This window comes from Scyliorhinus canicula, chromosome 9 (genome assembly GCF_902713615.1).
Source record: "Scyliorhinus canicula chromosome 9, sScyCan1.1, whole genome shotgun sequence".
Lineage (NCBI taxonomy): Eukaryota > Metazoa > Chordata > Chondrichthyes > Carcharhiniformes > Scyliorhinidae > Scyliorhinus > Scyliorhinus canicula.
In genome coordinates this window covers 47,225,555-47,250,972 of record NC_052154.1, presented here as the reverse complement: position 1 = coordinate 47,250,972, position 25,418 = coordinate 47,225,555, and the positions used below count along the sequence as shown (strand labels likewise).

Here is a 25,418-nt window from a genome sequence, read left to right as displayed (position 1 = left end):
TACATTTCACAAATGGAACCTTCATTTCTATTTGATTTACCTTCAACTAAACCCTTTTGGCTTCACTGTTGGTCAGGAATGTCTCTGATGAAGCGTTGACTTGTTTCAATTCTGCAATTCTCTCATTGCCCTTCATTTGGTCTTTCCCCATTCACTCGGATGTCAGATTTTCAGTTTCCCTCGGTGAAACATTATCAATAATTTGCAGGGCCAAACAGTGTTAAGATTAAAAATCTTGAGGAAGTTTAACTAATAGTAATCATTCCTCCAGCAAACTATCAATATCAGTATCAATATAAATAGCCTGGACTGTACTGTCCCCATGAATACCTGAAACATTATTTTGAAAAACAAATCGCTTCACAATCAATTGCCATGTAACCTCATGTCTTCCACAGTATTTCAACAGAGATTTGCTTCAAAGCCAAATGCTACACATATTCAACATACCCGATTCTAAATTTCAGCATGCCGTGGAAGAGCTCTGGAGAATTTGAGATAAGCCAACCAATGTGAATGACAAGTTCCTGTTGAAGTACTGCCTCCCTTTCATCATGCTTGGCACATTTAGTGTAGACAATCTTCTTTATGTCTCCTGGGGACAAAGGGTTTGAAATCACCTCCTCCTCATGTCCGAACACCCCTATCGTCACCTGGCAAATAGCAGTGAGAAAACGTAGTGAGTGAAGCACCTATTCACATAGCACGTTAATATGAGCCTGATTTTTTGAAAATAGTGATATAATCCACATTTTTAAAAAATTATAGTAATGTGTAATGTATAACATACATTATATATATATATATATAAAATCAGTATTAAGCAATAAAAGGCTAGAAGCACGACTAAAACTAAAAGTGCAGCATTAAACATGCCTAATTGTTTGCTCTCTTTTAGTCTTTACCATTAATAAGATTCCAAATTATTTAATATTGTTTAAAAATTGTGCTCCAGTTTAGGGTGTGAAAGTGAATCAACACAACAATTTGAATTACAATGGAGATCACTAATAAGAATACTACAGCAGCACATGCAGTAACATTCCTTCACTCAAGGTGCCATGTTGAACATGATGAAAAGCCTCCTCCAGATGCTGTATCAATTTCCTTGTGGCTGTTAACTTTGTTTCTATTATATGTTACTTTGGTATGTGTTGACAAAAGTGCAAAAAATATTTTAGCAAGAAACATATTTGTGAAAATTGAAATTGACCTGTGTGTCCAATATATCGGCGATGAGTTGTTTAAATAGGAGGATATTCAGATTGCAACTCCTTTTTAATATATCTGTGCAAAGTTTAAATCCTTATGAAAGCAGCTGTTATTTAGCCCTTTAGCTGCATTGTAAAAGAAACTCCCCCTGTTAAATTAATGACTTTCAGCAAGCCAGGCATATACAAAAAGAAAAACAAACAATTTGCTTCTGGTGTCTTATTCCCCATCCTTTGCATAAAATTATCTAAACATCAGGGGTAATTCAAGCAAAATCAAGGTCCTTGTTCAAATAGGTGACAGCATGACACAATGAGTTAGAGCACAGAGCTTTCTTCAATGAAATCTGGGCTTGAGTCCAGCTCTCCTGGTTGAAAAGAAAGTATCCAATTTCTGCTCACTCAATGGGTTGTAAATAAAATAGAATTCAGTCAAATCTTCGAGGATCCCAGAAGGCATGAGTATACCAAGAAATTGTTCATATGTTTTCACTTGATTGGAAAATTAATTCAAAGGAGTTTGAAAATATACATCAGCATTGGGAATTTATATTTTCATTGCTGAACTTTTGGGTGGATAAAAAAAGGGCAAAGAATGGTGACTATGTAAGAAAATGTACATTCTGCTCATCAGCACTGACATCCCTGACACAGATGGATAAGTAAGAAGGTGTTATTCGTCTTGGGAACTTGGGTCTTGACAAATTGGCTGACACATCTCCTTACATAACAGCAATGACTTCATTTTAAAATGTACTAAATTTCAGTGTTTTTGGATGTCCTCAGTTTATGGAATGCAATTTCTTTGTTTATAATGTTCAGGGGGAAGAATTTGTTTCATTGACAACAGCAACATAAATGTTACGTGCCCTGGCTGGCACTTGTATGGGCACTCTTTACAGGGCATGGAAATGGAATACTGGGTGGTTTAAATATGAAAATCTTTCATTTTTTCACATGACTTACCCATGGATATGCAAGCATTAGAAAAATGTGGCTAATGAAAAAAATGCAAAATTAACAGCAATATTAAATAAAACAAAGAAAAATTACCAAAGAACTGTTATAATGTTGAGTAAGGTGTGTACTTACTTGTTTACCCTGAACTAAAACCCTAGTAATTGATGGAGCAAGGCTGTCCACTTGTTTACCTAAAATACTTGCAGTGAAGCGTACATTAGACCTGGTAAACAAAAAACATAATTCTACGAGATATTAGCTGTATTAAATAATTCAAAGTAGAGCCAACTAACCCTACAGTATTCAAACAGATATTCAATGATCAAGAAAATAATTCTCATAGCACAAAACTATTAAAACAGAAATTAAATACTATCCACTCTCGTCTGAAAAGGTCAATTAAAGCCCTGTTGGAGATACTGAATAATTACCAGATTACCAGGAGACCCAAATGTCCTTAGCCACGGAAGAGCTCGCAATCAATTTTCTACTGCATTCATAATATCCAAGAAGCACTTATCTATGCACAATTTTTGTTAACTCGATTTTTTTTTTTTTACTTGTGCCAAATTGAACGAGGAGTGCCAAGGATATTTCCAAAGAGTTAATAGTAAAATGAGAACCTGTCACTCCTGGAGATCAGCTCTGAATTTCTGAAGAGCATGAAAAAAATCTCGAAATAAGCTCAGGACATTAATCAATCTGCTTGACTTGTTTCTGGTGGTTCCAGTTGGTTGTAAAACCAAAGCAGACAGAATGCTAAGAGAACTGAGCATGTAAATGTAACTAATTCCTTAAGAGTAGAACATGTAAACTCATGGGGCGCGATTCTCCGCAACGGCCGACGGCGGAGTGAAACCCGGAGTGTTTCACTCCGGCATCGGAAGCCGCTCCTCGCCCCCTATTCTCCTGCCCCCCCTCCCCCGGGGGGCTAGGAGTGGCGTTGCGCGAATCTCGGGCGCCGGGCCTTGACGCTTGTGTCAAAGCGGCGTGCCGAGAATGACGCGGCCGGCGGCGCCTAAGTGACGTCAGCCACGCATGTGCAGGTTGGCCAGCTCCAACCCGCGCATGCGCGGTTGCCGTCTTCCCCTCCGCTGCCTTGCAAGACGTGGCGGCTTGATCTTGCGGGTGGTGGAGGGGAAATTGTGCGTCTCTTTGAGACGCCGGCCCGACGATCGGTGGGCACTGATCGCGGGCCAGTCACCTCACGCCCGTGGTGCTCGATCCTCTCTCTCCCCCCCACAGGCCCCACACTTACCTATCTCGCGATGTTCACGCCGGCAGCGATTGCCGCCGGCGTGAACCGGTCGGGGTCGTCAGGCTGCTCGGCCCATCCGGGCCGGAGAATCGGCATGATTCGCTCGGCCCTCCCGCGATTCTCCCACCCGGCGTGGGGAGCGGAGAATCGCGCCCATGGCATAACCATGATAAAAACTAAATTTAAAGAAATGATATGCAAGAAACAATCCTTTATATATGAAAGTAATAAAGATTTGTAGTCAAGATCTTAAGAATATTCTCCCTAAAAACACTGCCAAGGTGCATAAAACAAAGGAAGAGCAGCTCTTTGACACCATGCATGGAAATTTGTATTTATATTAATATAACTGCAAGTTTCAGCTTCAATAACGACTCGCATTTTTGACTCCCAATATTGATATTTGACACACTTCAGTTTTAACTTGGAAGTGAGTTCTTTGCTTGGGCCCAAGGCTGGTTGAGTTCTTGTTTCAGATTTCTGGCATTTTAGCATCTGACATGAATCTAACCCACCTGATTTTGGGAGTTAAAATTCAGCTACATTGTGAACTAGAATTTTCTGTCAAAATAATGGTGAGGCTATTGGTTCTCACTGTTACCCATGCAGAAATGGTAGTCACTTCAGGAAAGGAGCAGACGCAAATATTTAAAAGGCGCTGTGTGAGTTACATGTACGGCTGTTAAATTTGCAAAAACAAAGGGTGTGATCAAATGGCCTCGTCGCACCCCTCTCAGTGGCATGATGAGGCCGTTAAATTTCGCACAAAGTCTCTCGCAAGATTTGCGATGCTTGGAACACCTCGTGAGATCTCACAAGATGCTGCAATCTGGATCTTGCCCTCGCTGGGAGAGATTCAGATTTACCTTTTTAAGTGAGCCATTAGGCGCCCAATTCTCATAAAGCCTGGGAACGAATGCCCGCGCATGGAGACCTCACTTTGGCGCTATTCAGTATTGTTTCACACAAACGTGGACCAGACGTAACGACACCTGGGAGGCCTCCTGGGCCATCGGAGGCCCTTGGGTGGGTGGGCTCTGGGCACGGTGGTACCCTGGCACACCCGCTGCCACCCAGGCACCTTGGCACTGCCAGTGCCACTCAGCACCATAGCAGTCCTACCATGATTCTGCTAGGGTCACTGCCAGGGTGCCAGGCTGACAGTGTCAAGCAGCCCAGGTGCCAGGTTTCCTGTGCCAGGGATCAGGCCCGACATGCCCTGTCCTGAAGAGGTGGGTGAGGGGGACTCAAGGACCCTCTTAGAGGTATGTTGGGGCGCCGGGGGAAGGGGGGGGGAGGGGGCGGAGGCCACGGTGGAGAGTCTGGGAGGGGGGGGGGGGGTCAAGAGATCAGGGCGGCATTTAAAAATGAGTGAAATAAGTGCGGCCTGGGCGGGGCATTCCCGACCGATGCCAGAAAACAAGTCCCGTTTGATCGCGCGGTCGTTCTCGATTCCGCAGCGCCGAGAAAGGTCCTGCTATATGTGCCCAAAACAGGACTTTTTTTTTTTAAGTGTTAAATCTTGACCGACATCTGATTGACTCATCAATGATGTGCACTGAAAATTATGAAGTTGCTTTATTTGCATTATATAATTCCTTCTGGTTAATGTCTGTAATTGCTCCAGGAAATCAGTGCTTTTAGGTTTTCCATCCAGAATACCTCCAAGCCAGTAAATAACAAAGCCTGTGTTTTTCCATTTTCTGATTAATAAGTTTCTCTTTTGCCTTTCTGAATTTTTAGACGAATGAATTAAATGACAAACCCATTCTACTGCAAACACCCCGATAGGTTCTTGAAGCTGGCTGGAACTCATCAAACGGATGACTACAGACTCCAACTATGAGATGCTTCAATGGCAAAACCTGGGAACTGTGGATCCTGATTAACAGTTGTTACTCAGTGTTGCTTTTGAGTTTGGAGATTCATTCTCACTACCAATCACTCCAAACTCTGGTTTTGATTCTTGCTTAAAGCACTAATCCATGCCTGGCTCTCTCAGACATATAGACTGGTCTTGGCAGGGTTCCAAAGGCCTGATTTGGCACTAATCTGCTGCATGTGCTTGAAGTTATTGCTCTAAAGCTTTGTTTCAGCTCAAAATCCTGCACGTTATGCCAGGGAAATGCACTGGTAGTCATATACGTTTATTTCACTTTGAATTCCAATAGAACTAGTTTCTAAGTATATGTTCTATTAAATGATTTTAATGTTCCAAACACACATGTTCAGTTCACTCCTTGCTCTTCTATAGGCAAGTTAAGCCTATGCAACCTATCTTTCACTCCTGCAATATTGGCACTGACATCAAAGGTGATAGGGCCTCACGTAAATAATGTAATGCAGACTTCTCTCTACTAGCTGATCAAATTGACATCTTGGCCAGTGAATAGCAGTGCAAATGCGCAACAGGAAGTCACAACTAGGGACCCATGGGGATGGTCTTCCATGGCCAGTAAAGGCTGAAAGCTTGAAGCAACCACTAGGATCATGGGATGCGGGACAGCTAGGATATTAAAGGTGTTATGTGGCCTGCAAGATTCTGGAGGCTGGGAAGAATGTCAGTACAGTGGAAGTCAAAAATTCTCTTTCTTTTGAGGCCTGAGAGAAGCTCTTCTTGGCCCACAAGGAGTGCCAAAAAGTGATAATATCCAGCACTCACATGCTAAGTTAGCGCTCCCCGCTTCAGATCTGCTTGCAAGGAATTCCACATTGACTTCCCCATCACAAAATGTTAAATTTTAGTAATGGTGCTGAGGATATTCTAGGGCCTTGAAGGCAATGATATCATTGCTGCATTTTGTGGTGGTCTCATCAAAGGCCTAATTTATGTCTGGAATTCTCTGGCCATTTGCAGCTGGTGGAAGCCTCTGGTCCTGGCGGCAGAATACTCCTGCCCTTGGGTTCCCCGGTGGTGTGACGTGGTTTCAATAGGAATTCCCTTGACAACAGCGGTGGGAGGGAATCCTGCAGCCAGTGAACAGTGCACCGTCTCCTGCTGCCGAGAAACATGCTGGAGAATCCCACTCTATATTTGCTAAGCTTTAAATGCGAAAAATTTAGAGCACCCAATTCTTTTTGTTTCCAATTAAGGGGCAATTTAGCGTGGCCAATCCACCTAGCCTGCACATCTTTGAGTTGTGGGGATGAGACCCATGCAGACACGGAGAGAATGTGCAAACTCCACACGGACAGTGACCTGGGACCGCGATCGAACCTGGGTCCTCGGCGCCATGAGGCAGCAGTGCTAACCACTGCGCCACTGTGCCTGCTCAATCCTAATATTTTAACCCTCTGCCCTGTGTGGCTGGGGGCTGGTAAAATCAAGGCCACTGTCTTTTATCAATAATGTTATTCTTCCTCCTTTCCCTATTCTTTTCAAAGACAAAGCAGCCTGGAATACTAAGCTTCCATTTATGTACAACTTGTAGCCAGCTCTCTGTAATGGCGAGTGTGTCCTTTGAACTGAAGTTGTTCGACTAATTTGCTTGTTTTATTCCTTACCCTGCATGTATTTGTGCAAAAAAACTCCAATTTAGTTAACAAACCTGTCCATATACAGATGCCATTAATTTCTCAGTTTTAAAATTATAAACAGGACTGTTAAAAATATCAAAGACACTTTCCTATATTGTTACCTGAATGTGGACTATTTATTTATCTTTTACATTCTCACCATGATTCTGATATTGATTTTTGTGTTCAGGTTATCAGCATTTGGCCCCACCTTTATTGGTTGAAAGTCCTTTTTGCCATTCATCCTTTCAGCTAGGACGCACATCTCACCACAGTTCAGGTGCAGTCCTGCAGTACTAGAATACTGTGTATGGAATACAAATATTGTACTACAATCTTAGATGCATTTCACAGGTCTGGCAGCATCTGTGAACAGCGAAGCAGAATGAATGTTTCAGGTCAAGGGTCTTTCTCTGGAACTGAAGAAAGATAAAAATGTACCAGGTTTTGAACAAGTGAAGGAGGGAGGAGGATGGTGGAAGAAGAACGAAAGGGAAAGTCTGCGAAAGGATGAAGGGCGGAAATACTGACAGCATTTCGAAAAGAACTCCGCCATAATTTGGCCACTCCTCAATCACCCCCAAAACTGTGTCCCCTCTTCTCATGGCACCATGCAAATGCAGTTGAGATGCACACCTGCCCTTTTGACTCCTCTTCCACACCATCCTAGGCCCGAAATACTCCTTCCAGGTGAAGCAGCGGTTTACATGTACTTCTGCATACTTAGTACATTTTTTCATTTCATTTGTATTCATTGGGAGGCTGAATGCAAATTGGGTGTCTGCTTTGCAGAGTACCTCCGCCTGGATTGCCAGCATGACTGTTGAGCTTCCAGTGGCTCACCATTTTAATATTCCATTTTGTTCTCACCTGTACATCTCCCTTCTTGGCCTGCTGCACTGTTCCAGCAAAGCTCCACAACAGCTTGAGGAACAGCACCTCATTTTTCAATTAGGTACTTCAAAACCTTCTGGACTCAAAGTTGAGTTCAGCTATTTCATCCTGTAAACTGTGTCACCCTAATTTTATTTCTGTTTTCTTTGCAGGTAATGGTCTTCACATTGTTTTTGCTTTCAGACATAGCTGTTCATTACTCTGCCATTCACACCCACTTTGGACAACCACTTCCTTTGCCTTTTGTAGCATTACAATTTTTGGAAATTAATCTCTCCTGCCCTCCACCCCATCACAGACTTTTTTCTTTTCTTCTTGTCCCCTCCACCCCACCGTTACATTTGCTCAACACCAAGATTATTTTTTTTTATCTCCTTTCAATTCTGAAGGAAGGTCCTTGACCGGAAATAGAAACTCTGTTTCTCTCCCCACAGATGCTGCCAGACCATGCTGAGTATTTCTAGCATTTAGTTTTCCATTTCAAATTTCCAGCATCTGCATCATTTTGGTTTTCTGCTACAGTTTTGTAACTGACAAAAGTATGGTTGGTTAAAGCAGAAAAACTTCCATTGCAGACTCTTCTCTCTTCAAGCAAAAGTCCTAAAGCAAGTAGTTAAAGATTGGCCTAAGTACCATTTATTTCAGGGGAAGGAAATTACGTTCCAGAGATAAAGCCTGATCTCATACCAGCACCGATTAACTTGGAGAGTCAAAGATGAGGGGGCGATTCTCCGAGCCACGCGCCGGGCTGGAGAATCGCCGCAACCGCGCCACGACGCCGGCACGTGATTCTCCGAGGTTCCGGAGAATTGGCGGCATTTGCGCCAGCGCGGTTGGTACGGTACCAGCGCGGTTGGCACGGTACCAGCCGCAGGCCGCTGGAATCAGCGGGGTTGCCGATTCTCCGGCCCAGATTGGCCGCGCGGAAACGACAAGAGTCCCGCCGGCGCCGGTCACCCCTGGTCGTTGCTGGCGGGAACTCTGCGTGAACGGTCGGGGGGGGGGCTCCGATGGGGTCAGGCCCACGATTGGGGCCACCGATCAGTGGGCCGGCCTCTTCCCCCCCCCCCCGCCCCCCCCCCCGCCGGGCCTACTTTCCTGCGCGGCTGGCCCTTGAACACCGACGCCATGTTGAGTTGGGGCCATGCGCTGAAGAAGTCCCCCGCGCATGATGTGCAGGTTGGCGCGGCCCAACTGCGCATGCACGGGTTGGTGCGGCGCCCATTTGGCACCGGGAAGGGAGGCTGGAGCGGCGTGAACCGCTCCAGCGCTGCACTGGCCCCCTATGAGGGCCAGAAATGGTCGTCCCCGTGCCTGTTTCACGCCCTCATGAAACGCGATGACGTTCACGACGGCTCGAATACTTGGGCTCCATTTAAAAGAATCGCCCGCGAGATCGTAGCGCCAGATCAGATTCAATCCACAGCAAAAGAAAATCTTGGAATTGTTTTACAGTGGAATGAAATGCTCAGCATACTGCATTAGAACCATGATGTGGAGATGCCGAGTCACCGGATGAAGGAGCTGCGCTCCGAAAGCTAGTGAGTCCAAAAAAACCTGTTCGTCTTTAACCTGGTGTTGTAAGACTGCTTACTGTGCACTACAACCGCGACTGTACATAATATACATTACAAAAAAATATATATATTTACGAAGGCTGAAAGCTATGAAAGGGTTGAATTCTAGGTATTAGTGGATAACAATCCCGACAGTCTTGTGGCTGCACTGTTGCTTTAGACCTCCATCAATGCTTCTCCTCACTGCAGAAGGCAAACCATGGCAGCAGAATGACGCCTTGACTTCCAATTCTCCTTTTGAAATTCATAGTTGTCTTATTATGCACATTACCTAAACCATGCTACAATATTCTGCTTTAAATAAATGAGTAGATATTTCTGGTGGTATCATTTCACAGAAAATTTGGATTTGCGTGAAATTCCTGCCATGTGGTGGTACGAAGTTTATGGCGCATACCAGCTATAAATTCCGATTATTGCCTCATGTTTAATTACTTCTTTCTATCATTTGTGTGGAATATGTATAAGGATTGAAGCCAAGGTGGGCTAGCTTGGATTAATACAATTTTTGATATCATGAACAATAATACTTATGAAAAAAAACAGGAAGATGATCTGATTTATTTTGTTGCAACCAGGAACAAAGGGCCAAAAGTAGTCGTTCAGTTGTAAAAAGCTGGAGTGTTACTGAAAAAAGTACATTTTTGTCAAAACTTTTCGTCTTGCACTCTTCAGGGCAATTAACAAGAAGAGCAAACGTAAACCAAACTACAGTTTATACTGTATGAGAAGGGAGCTCTGATTGGTTGGCAAGTGGACTCTGATTGGTAGAAGTGTTGGTGTGGAGAATGGGGGCATCAGTTGATGGTGACTGACAGTTAACTGCCAAGCATTGTTTGAAATTTAAACCAGGCAGCTTGACTTTGATTGGTGAAGTAAATATACCGAAGGATGAACCAGCAAATGACTGCCTCGGCAGTATAGTGGTCAGCACTGTTCCTTCATAGCGCCAGGGACCGGGTTTGATTCGCGGCTCAGGTCACTGTCTGGGCGGAGTCTGCACATTCTACCAGTGCCTGGGTTTCCTCCAGGTGCTCCGGTTTCCTCCCACATGTCCCGAAAGACGTGCTCGTTAGGTGAATTAGACATTCTGAATTCTCCCTCAGTGTACCCGAACAGGCGCAGGAGTGTGGTGACTAGAGGTTTTTCACAGTAACTCCATTGCAGTGTTAACGCAAGCCTACTTGTGACATTAATAAAGATGATTATTACTTTGCTTAACTAAAACAGACACTATGGCCATTATCCATTAGATATCCATTATCCATCACATAGACCATTATCTCTGCAACCCACTGTGTGTTCCTCATTGGCTGGCAGTGGGATCTTCTGATCCCACCACTGTCAACAGGGTTTTGTGTTGAACGCATCCCTCACTACCAGGAAGCCCACACCGGGGGTGCGCTGTCGGTGGAACCGGAAGATCCCTCTCGCGTAAATATGTGTACATGTTGGGCGGAATCTTACCATATTTTTCCGAAGTGTCAGTTCCTGTGAGAAAACCGGGGAGAATGCTGCTGATACTGGCGGGAAACCTCATTGAATATTCAGCTTCTTTAACAATTTGACTTCCCCATGATTCATGTTGTGCTTGTGGTGACTTGCCTCTGATACTTTCTCCCTGGGAAAGTGCTCAGTAAGGAGCTTCTTTTAAACGCCTCCCCAGTACTCCCCTGTATTTTTTCCAAGCCCAGTCAGGGGAATGGCTGCCAGAAGACAGCACCAGGATTCACAGAGGGATCCCTCACCAGACCCCTGGATGGTGTGGAGCAGAAGTGTAACATACTCTATCCGCAATTCCACCGATGCACATCAAGCAAGGTCACCACTCCCACCTGGGAGGCATTGAATGGCCTCAATAGTAAGTGCCAATTTGTTTCCTACAAGAAGTTGGGGCAACAGTGCTGGAAGAAGTTGAATGACCTTCTTCGTGCAGCCAAGGAAAGTCTGACTCCTAATGTGTTCCACTGCACATCTTCATACACCCATCACGCCTCTGCGGTGACCTCTTGCTGAGCTACCTCATGGATTCCCTGCACTTGTCATGGCAACCAGCCCCTCCCCCACTTGCATGGCCACCCCGGTAGATAATTTGCTCTTCTTATCCCCACTCCAACTCACATCCCATGCATGCCAGTCTTCATCACCATCTGACCCAGCAGGATTCCTGCCTATACTCTCCCCATCTGTCTCATTGCAGGACAAACTGGAGCACAAACGGCGTGAGTGGGCACAGCCTGCCAGAGCCATGCCAAAACTAAGAAGCCTAATGTCCTATGAGAAGAGAGCCTTCGAGCTGGCCCTATGAGAGGAGAGCCCTCGAGCTGGCCCTATGAGAGAAGAGCCCTCGAGCTGGCCCTATGAGAGGAGAGCCCTCAAGCTGGCCCTATGAGAGAAGAGCCCTCGAACTGGCCCTATGAGAGAAGAGCCCTCGAGCTGGCCCTATGAGAGGAGAGCCCTCGAGCTGGCCCTATGAGAGGAGAGCCCTCGAGCTGGCCCTATGAGAGGAGAGCCCTCGAGCTGGCCCTATGAGAGGAGAGCCCTCGAGCTGGCCCTATGAGAGGAGAGCCCTCGAGCTGGCCCTATGAGAGGAGAGCCCTCGAGCTGGCCCTATGAGAGGAGAGCCCTCAAGCTGGCCCTATGAGAGGAGAGCCCTCGAGCTGGCAGGCGAGGAGCAGGACCACACTTGTGCAGAGGCCGAGGTGGGGGCAGTAGACTAAAGTGACATGTTGTCATGGTGCAAGCCTCAAAGGAGTTAACTTTCTCTATCATCCATCCACTATGATGCACTGATGCCATCTCACTTCCCTTGCACGTAAATCAGTCGAAAGCCTGGACCATCCACATGCCCTCTGGAGACCACAGACCAGAACAGCTCTGAGGGAGACATTGCAAAGACAAGCATAGAGGAGGCATCACAGTTGTCACCCAATACCAGTGCAGATACTCACATCTCGGTGGGATTAACTAGTAGGCAGGCTTCTGGGTTGCTCACTGGTGAGTACCTCACAGGTGAAGATTCACAGCAGGTGGAAGAAGGAATGTCCCAGGAATCGAGCAGTCAGAGCGATGTCAGAGCCCAGCCCAGCATTGTGGTGAGGCCCCTGGCCGATGAAGTTTGGCCGTCCCAGAGCAGCTCAGCTGCAAAGATAGAGTCTCAAGCACCAGGCAGGGATGACAGCATCCCTCCTCAGACTGCAAGGCTGACTGGAAGAATTCCATCGTCTTCTGTCTGAGGAGATGGTGCCTTCACTCCAACGCTATGACGCCAACATTGCGAGGGTGGCATCTGCAGTGGAGACTTTGGTGCAGGATGTGCTCTCCATGGGGAGAGGAAGGAGGGGCTGTCTGCAGCACAATTCAGCTCATGACCTCTATGACTGAGGCCATGAGCTCCATGGTGAAGGCATTCAACTGCATGGTGCAGAATCCACCAGTGTCAGCACCAGAGGACGGAAGGGCTTGCGGATCTCTCTTCAGCTGCTGTCCTATCCAATGGAGGAGCCCAAGGCCCCCTGGGTACCTAGAGAAAAAGATAAGTCGGAGTGTAGCCCAGGGCCTTCCACCCAGGAGACTCTGGAGGTGTCCAGGGCAACTGACACCCCATCCCAATGAGTAACACACTTCCAGCCCTGTACACCAAGGAAGGCAGCACTGCAACACCCATGCAGCCTGAAAGTAGGCCCAGACCCTCAAGGTCCACGCATCCCCCCCCCCCCCCCCCCCCCCTCTCCCCAGCAGACACGCACAAAGGTTATCTCAGGTAACAAGGCGTCAAAGTCAGCTGGCCGTCTCAACCATAACTGTGGATCCTGGGAATACACCTGGACATAGCAGGAGGGTGAGGAAGAGTAAGAAACTATAGGCATGGGTGGGCACCGCTGAACCTAGGCACTGGTAGAGATACGTCACCATTGTAATGTCACACTTTTATTAAAATTCAATTTATTCGCCCATACAAATGCTCCACGCTGTCATGTCATGGCGCCATGCTCCTCAAACCCCTGCACACACTCGGCTCTTCATCCCTGTGGAGTGTGAGAATGGCAGCACCATGTGTCTCTCACCGCCCACACCGACGATGATCTCGCCAGCGAGAATTGCGTTTTCTGATCCTTGCTGAATTTTTCATCCGCATCACTGTTCTCGCAGACGTCTAAGGTGGGCTCAAAATCACCACAGTTCCTTCTGTTTGCAAAGAACAGGGTCCTCCGTATCAATGTATATAGTTTCCAGTAAATGTAAATGCGACACACTGTGACCTGACTGACAATTCTAAATTGACTGTCAGCGTAATTCTTCGCACACTGATAATAATTGAGCAAATGTTGTCTAATCCCAAAATCTCATCTAATGTTGGACAGTGTTTTGAGTTTTGAAAGCACAGGCTGGTTGGGTATGCTCTGTACCTTGCCCATTGCGATCAGTGGAAGGGACATGATTGAAAGAGTTTGCATCTTCTCACAGTGTCTGCGTGGGTTTCCTCCAGGTGTTCCAATGTGCAGGGTAGCTGGATTGGCCATGATTAATGCGCGCTAGAGTGCTCTTTTGGAGACTTAATGGGCCAAATGGCCTCTTTAAGCACTTTAGGGATTCTATTTGCTATTATCCACCAGTCTTTGTGATATACGGTCTACATACCTAGCATCAAAGTGGCACTGAAATTCATATACCACAGTACTCGTTTGTGTGATAGGCAGAATATGGTTTTGGCTTGACACCAGCATCCTGTCAGTGGCAAATTCCACTCATGTTGCTACTGCATAGTAGCAGAGTGAAATAACTAACTTTAATAATAATAATCTTTATTAGTATCAGAAGTAGACTTGCATTAACACTGCAATGAAGTTACTGTGAAAATCCCCGAGTCGTCACACTCTGCCGTCTGTTCGGGTACACTGAGGGAGAATTCAGAATGTCCAATTCACCGAAGCACGTCTTTCGGGACTTGTGGGAGGAAACCGGAGCTCCTGGAGGAAACCCACGCAGACACTGGAAGAGCATGCAGATTCCACACAGACTGTGACCCAAGCCGGGAATTGAACACAGGTCCCTGGCCCTTCATCTGTTGCTTAAATTCTTTGCGATATCTTGCCCTTTTGGGGTAATGTGAGATAGACTGGACAGCTTTCAATGCTGTAGACCGTATGTCGCGAAGACTGACAGATTGTGCCAAACAGCATGTCCCATCTGCTGTTCACAACGGCCAATGTACAGACCATTGCAAAACTCAAAGCTCAGTGTGCTATGAATTATGCTGGAAATCGGGCTCGCAAGGTGATACATTTGCGGGTGCTGAAAGTTATATATATTACTACACAGGACCCTGTTCTTTGCAAACAAAAAGAACATGTACACACATTGCACCTGTTTCAGTCATTTGCTGGTTCAATCCTCCGGGCAATGTCTTATCAGAGACAAGCTGTCTAGTTTAAATTTCAAACAATGCTTGGCAATTAACTCTTAGTCACCATCAGCTAGTATATCCTCCATGGCAACACCTCTACCAATCAGAGTCCATTTGCCAACCAATCAGAATTCTCTTCTCATACAGTATAAATTGTTGTTCCCTTAGATTTGCCATTCTGGTGGGCAGCACGGTGGCCTAGTGGTTAGCACAACCGCCTCATGGCGCTGAGGTCCCAGGTTCGATCCCGGCTCTGGGTCATTGTCTGTGTGGAGTTTGCACATTCTCCCCGTGTCTGCGTGGGTTTCGCCCCCACAACCCAAAAAAAAATGTGCAGAGTAGGTGGATTGGCCACGCTAAATTGCCCCTTAATTGGAAAAAATAATTGGGTAATCTAAATTTAAAAAAAAAACAAAAAACAAAAAAAAGATTTGCCATTCTTGCATTCCTGATGGTACAAGATGAAAAGATTCAACAGCTTTTTCAGCAATACGAAAGGTCCATTGATACCTTTAAAGGGTGTAAAAATGGTTGGCGGTGAGTATATGTACATTCTGCGCCAGAAATAATTAATTCACCATATTGGGAAAGCCTACTGTGCAGACGGTCAGAAATCGCTTCTGATCCAGGCATCAGCTCCTTTGTGTGTGGGATCTAATGGCCTAATGCTTGTTTGAGGCCACGATTCTAAAACCAGGTTGTCCTGCTACATTCAGGATAAACATCCCAGGAGAGACTGCTGGTGGTGCCACCAAACAGTTAAGTGCTTTTTAAAAAACACTTTTTTAAATGCGAACACAGGAGAAGCAGGAATGTTCCTCCTGGCTCACCACTGTCCTGAAGACAGTTGCTGTCACTGATTGTTCCCCTTTCCTCTTGGTCACCTCACCAACTTTCTCGGACCTACCAGAATATTGCTGCTGGGGAAGAGCCACCTTAACCTGGTCCTTTTAGAACCACAGCTGATGAAATGATGGCTGAGATCAGGGGTGGAATTCTCGGCCACCCGGGAATCGGCGGGAGCGGGAATCACGCCGATCGGCTTGCCCCCCCGCGGCGATTCTCCGGCCCGCGACGGGCCAAAGTCCCGCCGGCGGGAATTGGAGCACCTCTGATGCCGGCGTGATTGGCGGCGCGAGCGGGCCCCCGGGGTGTTGGGGGGGCGCGGGGCAATCGGACCCCGGGGGGTGCCCCCACGGTGGCCTGGCCCACGACCGGGGCCCACTGATCGGCGGGCGCACCAGTGCCGTGGGGGCACTCTTTTTCTTCTGCCGCCGCCACGGCCTCCACCATGGTGGAGGCGGAAGAGACCCCCCCTACCGCGCATGCGCCGGTGGTGACGTCAGCGGCCGCTGACGCACCTGCGCATGCGCAAACCGGCGAAGGCCTTTCGGCCAGCCCCGACGCCGGGCGTCAAAGGCCGTTGCCGCCGGGTTTGGCACCAGTCGGCATGGCGGAAACCACTCCGGCGCGGGCCTAGCCCCTAAAGGTGCGGAGAATTCGCACCTTTGAGGAGGCCCAACGCCAGAGTGGTTGGCGCCACTCCGCTACGCTGGGACCCCCCGCCGGGTAGGGGTGAATCCCGGCCCAGGTTACTGGTTTCTAAGTATGTTGTCCATATCAGGCCAGAATACGGGCCTGATTAAATTTTTTGGGGTAGAGGGGGCAATCATCAATGTGGGGGCAAACTGTGTTCAAAATTATTCTAGTTTTTTGGAAAGAAGTTAGAGTGCATGTTTCCACTCAAACTTATTGAAATAATCCAACAAGTACAATTGCTGAACCAGCACGATTGGGAAATGTTTTGGAACAAAGTTTAATTTTTTTGCCATCCTTAATATTTATAAAAGCAATAACCTGGTGCAGTTTTATTAATACATTTGACAATGGGTTTGTCATAAAAATTATGCCTGCGAGCGTCCTGATTTTAAATAACTGAAAACAACTTTACAAAAACTGCACAGAATCATTTAATAGTTACATTGGTGTAATGTGAGCCAGTTTCTTCGTAAATGAAATATTTTAAATTTTGAAAGCTTTTCTAAGATGTTGATAAATACCCTCACGTCTAAGCAAAACAGCTTAATTTTAAGGGTTTCCCCAAAAGTCCACAATTACCAGACATTTGCCGATTTTGTAAACCACTACAAAAGATTACGGAAATTCAATTTGGCCAAATTGAAATTTGGGTAAACTGTGCTAGAAACACCCAAGTAACGTATGAAGATTCTGCCCTGAATGAGCTTGTTAGCATGTATACCCTCCTTACTAACAATAAAGGCTTTATTGGAACCCTTATTCCATCGACTAAATACCCAGCTGCGCATGGGCAGTGGGAGTAACATGTAAGCCACCATTCATGTGTGAAAGACACTTGCTGGGAATGATCATTTTTAAATAGGATCTACCATTCTTCCATTTGGACACAGAAAATGCCAATAATCCTGGTTACCTGCAGTGATTCTTACACCAAATGTCACAAGAAAAAACTGAAGTATGTTTTTATTCAGCAGTAGTTAAATTTAGCTCATGACCCACATTGTAAAAATACCGTATATCCACAAACTGCATGAGAAGAACTGCCATTAATCTCAGCTCCTCCTTGACAGCTGTTAATTCCTGACTCTTGGTATGGTATTAAAAACAATACAAAATTGATAGGAGGACAGAGGGGAGGTCCAATGCAACTTTTAATATTTGTATACATTTCCTCTGCGTCCTTCCAGCTTCCTACATTCTAATTTCTTGGAAATTGTTTTCAGAGCCCCCATATTATCTCTTGCTTCTGTCCCTCCTCAGCATAGCTACTGCCCCAAGACATGCCCTGAGTGTACTCAGACTCAACCGTTCCAATGTTGTCTTGAATTATCTCCTAGTTGTCATGCCCAGTTACCCTCAATTCATCCAAAGCTTTGTTAACTGTATCTCACAAAAGTAGAATGGGGCTGGTGTCAGCTCCATCACACTCAGATTCATCAGATCAAGTGACAGTGCATTCAATATTGAAGTACAACAATATATTTTTTCTCCTGCAATATATTCAAAATGTTGCTGTCCAAATAAACAACTTCAATATAGTACATTTTAGGATTTCACTTCAAAAATGCAACATATTTATGCCTGGGACTATACACCCAGGGTGCGATCTTCAGGCCACACTCCGTCAGAAAAGCAGCTCACCGCAGTTCAGAGTGCAATGTGGCCAGTGAAAGCCGGGAGACCCCGGCTCACAATACCTCACGAGATTCAACACAACCTCGCGAGATGTTGCAAGGGGAATCCTGCCCACAATGGGCAGGATCAGCTTTTGGCAAATCTGCATATTAGAGCGAGGCAGCAAGCCTTACTAGAGTGCAGATTCTCAAGGTACCTTGGGCTTTGGGTTTCAATCCCTTCACCTTGGGGACCTCAGGCGAGCGCCATTCAACACTGGTCCCAACAAACAGGGACCAGATGGAACAGCCCCCAGCTGCATGACCTTTGGGCAGGGTCGTCCTCTGGCACTGCTGGTGCCACCTGGGCACCCTGGATTTTGTTTTGTGGGGCTCGGAGATCTGGACACCATTTTTAAATGACATCCCGATCTCTTGTTGTAACAGAGAATTCCGGCAAGCGGAGCTCCCTACTGAAAAACGGGGTTATTTGCGGCCTCGGTTGTGCGTTCACTATTTCGTCCCCTTATTCAAAGTGAGTTGCGTTGAATGGCCATGTGTGTTTCTTGGCACTGCGAGTGCCAGAAAACACACGGCTAAACGGGCTTGCTCGGGGACTTTGTTCCCTTTTGGGAAGATCACGCTCCCAGTTATCATCACTGTATGAACTATTGGTAAATACATGTCCAACAGCGCTGGGTCGTCCCTCCCTTCATTGCCAAACTTTTCAGAATTTATCATCATTAAAATGATTTACATCAAAATGAGCTTCAGAGTGAAAAACATCAGGCAACAATCTCTGTTTGGTAGACCATGTTCTCCCGCCGGGAGATGAATTGCAATTGGTTTGCACAAATTGTGGTCAGAGCACTTCAGAGTTACTGAACCATGAAGGAAGATGAATGAAGCAAAGCCCCCAGCTGTGTGTGTGTGGAAGCTGTTACTCACAGCCCAGTAAGGGAAATTAATGAATGGCTACAGCGCAAGGATCTGATGGTTTAAGCACAGGGCACTGCTTTCTCTTTCCAGGAATTGCCACATGGTGCTTCTACTGTCTGAGACAGCCGATGTATTGCCCAGGTGAGTGTTACCACAGTAATATTTTTCACTGCCTCTATTTGGACAGCTCTCTAGCTTCCAAACAGGGGTTTAGTTTCTGGGGGATCTCTGGGGGTGTGGTGGGGTCCTGTTTTTTAGGGAGTCTCTGGGGGGATGTGTCTGTTGGGCAGGCCTGGCATTGTGGTGGTGGGGTGACCCTCGGATGGACTTTGGTGTGGTCGGATGTGGTGGACCGCAAGGTCCACCACATGAGGGCCATGCTGGGTAATACCAGTACTTAATCCCGCTCATGTGATTCCCAGCCCAAAGGACAGAAAATCACCTGGGCCCGGAGAATATGTGCCTGGTCTGCTAGCGCTGGCGTGAATCCCGGTCAAGCATTGCAGGACACCGATCCAGTCCGCCCCCACCCCCCCCCCCCCCGGCCCCCGCCCCCCCCCCCCCCGCGCCGCCCCCTGCCCCCCCCCTGCGCCCCCTGCCCCCCCCCCGCCCCCCCCCCTGCGCGCCCCCCCCCGCACCCCCCCCCCCACCCCTGCGCCCCCCCCCCCAATTTTGCCCATCATGTTCCGTTACACGTAGATCAGGGAAAGTACTTGTGAATACTGCTTCCAACATGCTTAAATTTCAAATGACAGCAAATGCATTCTCCACTCCAGTTTCCTGCTGTGCACATGGCACCTTCTAGATCAAAGTACATTTTCTTTCAAAGGATTGACTTGTACATTAATGATACAAATATCAATATCGGCAAGTAGAAATGAGTTGAGATTCAACCAAACAAGGGAACTTAACTTCCAGGTCCAGGCTTCTGGCTGGGTATCAGAGGCAGGAGGCTGACAGAGCTAAATTATCCACACAAAAATAACTCCCATCGGTCTTTTGTTGATAGAATAGGGCCTGAAACGGAGCAGTGTTACACACCGTATGCTCACGCGATGCCTCTGCCTATGTATTTACATTTATATTGTGTATTTATGTATGTGCTATGTTTCTTTTCCTGTATGGAATAATCTGTCTGGACTGTACGCAGAACAATGATTTTTACTGTACCTCTGTGCACGTGACAATAAAACAAATCCAACAGTTTCCATGATTATCCCTGCAGCTCAAGCTGAAACCTTCCAGTTCTATTTCATAGTTCCCCTCTCTTCCCTCGAGCCCACATCCTCACTCTTAGTCCTCAGTCTTTGAATCCTTCCGCTTGGCCCCAATAACCCTCTATTCCCCCATTATCCTGAACCCCCTTTAAGTTGCAATCTCTTGAACCTCCATCCCTTGCCCCAATTTCATTATCTAGTTCCAATCTGCCACCGCACCCCCCCACAAAAATCCCAATCTGCTCCCTCATCCCAATCTGCTGCCCTTTGAACCAATATTCTGCTTCACTATCCTGAGTCTGAATCTGTCACTTCCCCAGCCCCTTCACCCAAATCTGTCAGTCCACTCCAAATTCACAGCCTGCTCCTCACCCTAATTTGCCACCCTTATTCCTGGAGGCCCAATCTGTCAATGTCGCCCCCCCACCCCTTGTCAGTCCCAATCTGAACCCCTTCCCAATAGTCCAACTTTACTTTTTCCATGTCCCCCTCCTCTCCACATGGCAGACTCACTTCTGGTCACTCCTGAGGATTTGGGGGCTGTATCTCTAGGCCAGGGGTGGGCAAACTATGGCCCGCAGGCCGCATGCGGCCCGCCAAAGGTCTTTATGCGGCCCACCAAGATCAAGTCATAAAAAAATAAAAATAAAATTTTTTCTTTTTTTAATTTTTCTTTTTAAAAATTTTTAAAAATATTTTTTAAATAAGGTAATGGGGGGGGGGGGGGGGATGTTGGGTTACTGGTATAGGGTGGATACGTTGACTTGAGTAGGGTGATCATTGCTCGGCACAACATCGAGGGCCGAAGGGCCTGTTCTATGCTGTACTGTTCTATGTTCTATACTGTATGAGGCGCCCAGAATCATAACCGGGTGAAGCGCCATTTTTGAAAAGTCGAGAAAAAGAGGGCTAAAGGCAGGATGCCGCCGGGGGAAGCGCTGAGGTATATGCCGCACGCTAATTGGTTACAACCGGGACTATTAATTAATATACTATGCGGCCCTTTAAAATTGTGAATTTCTGAATGTGGCCCTTGCACGGAAAAGTTTGCCCACCCCTGCTCTAGGCCATGTGGAGGGGGTGCTGAAATCATGGATTGGCGGAAGAGCACCACAGAAATGAAGCCACAGGGCTCTGAGGCTGTAAAGAACATTCCCTGGGATACTTGCTTCAGCACACCAGAGGCTGAGTGGAACATCTATGTGGGGCATATTTTTCTCACCCCCTGCTCTAAAGAGACGGAAGCCTATTAGTGACAGGCAGCAACAGGAGGCTTAGTGGGAGAATGGTAAGTGAAAGGCATGTTAATAAAAATGTTAAAGGTAACTAGGTCAAAAGTAATAAACCATACTTTGCTCAGGTAAAGTGAACACAATTTCAGACAGATTTAGAACAAAGATGTTTTAACTTGGCACTGGTACAGAGATAAAAAACGTCAGCAACGCTCATCATTTTTTCGACATTACACTGGTTAAATCCAAAATGTTTAAATGGTCTGTCATGAACTACATACAAAAATGTCTTTAAAAGAAGCATAAATAATATGCTTTGCGTCAAAAATAGGGGAGATAGTGACGTGGTATTAATGTTGTTGGACTTGTAATCCAGGCAGTCTCGGCAAATGCTCTGAGGACATGGGTTCAAATTCCACCAAGGCAGTTGGTGGAATTCAAACTGGATTGATAAGGAGGAATTAAAATGGTGATCATGAAACCATTGTTGATTGTTATAAAAATCCACCCGGGCAGTTGGCGGCACAGTGGTTAGCACTGTTGCTTCATGCGCTGAGGACCCAGGTTCGATCCCGGGTTACTGTCCGTGTGGAGTTTACACATTTTGCCCGTGTCTGCGTGGGTTTCACCCCCACATCCCAAAAGATGCGCAGGTTAAGTGGATTGGCCACGCAAAATTGCCTCTTTATTTGAAAAAATTGGGTACTCTAAATTTATTTTTAAAAATTAAAGAAAATAAAAATCCACCTGGTTTAAGAATGGAAATCTGTGATCCTTACCTGGTCTAGCCTACAAGCGACTCCAGACCCACAACAATGTGACTGACTCTTAACTGCCCTCTGAAATGGCCCAGAAAGCCAACACAGTTCAAGGGCAATTAGGGATGGGCAGAAAATGCTGGCCTTGCCAGTGATCCCCACATCCCGTGAAGAAATAAAGAAAAAAATGTCAATGTGCACACCCTGAGACTTGGGATATGGGAATGCGATGGAACAAAGATGTCAAGATTTGATGAAGAGCAACAAGGAACTAACAAAAATGTTTAACAAGCACAGCCAAAACATACGCATGTCAAAAATGTATGAGAACCTCAACTGGATGCACCCAAGCATAATTAAGAAAATCTGCAATTATTTAAATTCAGAAACTTATTAAATGGAAAGCTTTGGCTGCTCAGCAGAAGCATTACTAGCTGTCCAGTTAATCAAATGCATGCTCCAACTCTAGCACAAAAGTAATAAGAAACCATTTCTAAGTAAATAGAATGGACATTATATCTGGTGGTTGCGATGAAAGCAATAGCACACAATTATGCAGTGCAAGACATTCATTAAATAAATCTAGGTGGTATTATGACACACTGAAGAAGGCACCAAATCTCACAATTGCTGTCCTAATTACCTGCTTCCCATGTACCAGCATTGTGGTAATATGCGGAGCCATAGAGGCAGCAACCAGTTCTAAAAATGCAGCACTGTAACGTACAGCCAACCTAAATATATTGATTATATAATAAGGTCACAGGAGTGAAAAGAAAGTTAGAGTTCTAAACATACAGCAAAATCTACATTTCCTATCTGGCAAGCCATTTCAATGTAATAACCGTAACATTTCTGTCATTAAACAAAGAAGCAATATTTGTAAAAAGAACAAATACATAAAACATGGCTAAACTGGTTAGGAATTACAGTCAAAAAACGATTATATGCTATAATAGAGGGGAACCGATCCCCCTCCCCCAAGAATATATTGGAAGATCAACTAAATTATACAGCTCTGAATTTGAACATGCATTTTCTCCACTAATGCCTGTCCAAGTCCTCTCCAACAGCATTTACGTCTACCCCTCTTGTTGGAAGATCGGCTGGCATAGCAACGACTGATATATTAATTGATTTACTGCCTTACCGCACTCCCACACAAATGCAGCATCAACTATCAGATCCATTACAGAGCTGAAAGAAATGGCCAAAAATGGTTCACCGACATTAACCACTTGCCCTCAGATACAGAGGTGAGATCTGAAGACAATCAATTATGCAAATCTGGCCAGCAACCTCCATAGTGCTGCTAAACAGAGATTCCTAAATCAGATGGCACCATATATGCTTATTTGTTGATCCCTCCCTATTTGATGTCGATCCAAAAATATCTCTCCAACTCCACCTAACCTGTATGCAAAAAACAATTTTGCCTAAGGATATCTACCTTTATCCAGGACAGAGGTTTTTGGAAGTTACTACGCCAATTATGAGGGACCTTAATTAATAGCTATTAAAGGATAGAACCAAAGCTCCTGATTGATCGTTATATCGCAATTTTACATTAGAATCCTGAAACTGTTGTAGTTGTAATTCTAGATAGTCACTTCTGACATCTTTATCAAATGTTAAAACACAAACTTTAAAAAAAAATCAACATAAATACTATTGTAGTTATTGTCCTATTAAAGGCAACATGGCAGATTAAGGGTCACATGGCCAGTTTTGCCCTCAAAGGGACAATGGTCACACCTAAATAAAGTTTAAAAAGTGAAAGTAGAGATGATCATATTTTAAAGGGGTACTGTCAGTTCCAATATTTATTTAAAAATGACAAATAGAAGACACTCAGAAGACATTTAAATATGGGATGGGTAAATTTCAATATATTCCCATACAGAATAAGGAGTAATGCCAAAGGTGAGGTGAGGAAGAAAGTTAATTTTAATAGATAATAACGATTATAGTAGTGTAAATGTACAACAACTTACATTTATTCAGCACCATTAAGATGATGCAATGTTCCTTGGTTCTTTAAAGCAGCATTATAAAACCAAGCATGACACCAAGTGATGAAAGGGGATAATAGATTGGATGAACAAATGTTAGGTCAAAGAGGTAGGTTTTAAGGAGTGTCTTAACAGAGGAAAGCAAGTTAATGAAGTGTAAGGAAGGTATTACAGAGCTTGGCGGCCAAGGCAACTTAAGGCACAGCCACCAATGATGGAGCAATTGAATCTGGGGATGCAAAAGAGGTTTACAGGGGCACAGATATTTTGGGAGAGTTGTGTGACCTGGGAGAGTTGTTGTTCGCGCCACTCCAGGTGCCGATCCCAGCGCGAACTGTGTACCACGGGATCCGCACATGCGCAGTGGTGCCGGCACCAACGCGTGCATGCGCAGTGGCCTCCTTCAACGCACTGGCCCTGACGCAACATGCGCAGGGCTACAGGGGCTGGCACGTAGGAAAGGAGGCCCCCCCAGCTAGAGAGGCCAGCCCGCCGATTGGTGGGCCCCGATCGTGGGCGAAGCCACATTGCAGGCCGCCCCCTGGACCGGCCCCCCCCCCCCCCCCCCCCCCCCCCCCCCCCCACAGGCTGTCATCTGAGCCTTCAACGCCAAAGTCCTGCCGGCTCAGACCAGGTTAGAATGGCGGCGGCGGGACTCATTTTTTTTCATGGCCTGGCCGGAGAAATACGGGGTGGCTGCGTAGAGCGGCCCACGACCGACGCCATGGCAACCACGCCGGCGCCAATGGCACCGATTCTCCGCTCTGCAGAGAATTGTGTGCTGGTGTCAGGAAGGCGTGGCCTGGTCACGGGGATTCTCCGGCCCGGCACAGGGCTGGGAGTATCCCGCCCAAGGAGGAGCAAGGCCATGGAGGAATTTGAAAACAAGAATGAAAATTTAAAAATCAAGGCATTGCTTGACTGGGAGCCAGCAACCACAAGAGTGATAATGGAATGTGACTTCCTGTGAATTAAGGCACAGGCTGCAGAGTTTTGGAATGACTTCAAATTTAAAGATGGTAGAATGTGGCAGACCAGCCAGGAGGAGATTGGAGTAATTGAGTGCGCGACAGGGGCATGAATGACTGTTTCCGTGGCACATGAGCTGAGACAGTGGAAAGTTTGGGCAATGTTACTGAAATGGAAGTAGGTCGTCTTAATGATTGTGCAGATAGAAGGTCAGAAGCTCATCTCAAGATCAAATGTGACACCAGGGTTGTAAATAGACTGGCCTAATCTCAGACTGTTGCCCAGCATTTAAATGGGGGAAATTTCTGTTCCTCTA

General features: G+C 46.1%; 1 protein-coding gene across 3 annotated transcripts in view; it reads right to left on the bottom strand.

The window, feature by feature from the left end:
- Positions 1-25,418, bottom strand: part of phkb (phosphorylase kinase, beta) — a 408,331-nt gene that overhangs the window by 31,099 nt on the left and 351,814 nt on the right. For 2 of the 3 annotated variants that reach the window (XM_038806656.1, XM_038806654.1), the window contains 2 exons: positions 22,765-22,855; positions 451-653 (listed from right to left, as the gene is read on the bottom strand). In XM_038806656.1, coding sequence (XP_038662584.1) covers positions 451-653; positions 22,765-22,855 — 294 coding nt within the window. Of the gene's footprint in view, positions 1-450; positions 654-2,303; positions 2,395-22,764; positions 22,856-25,418 lie in introns of all 3 variants that reach the window. The other variant, XM_038806655.1, reaches the window with a different exon arrangement.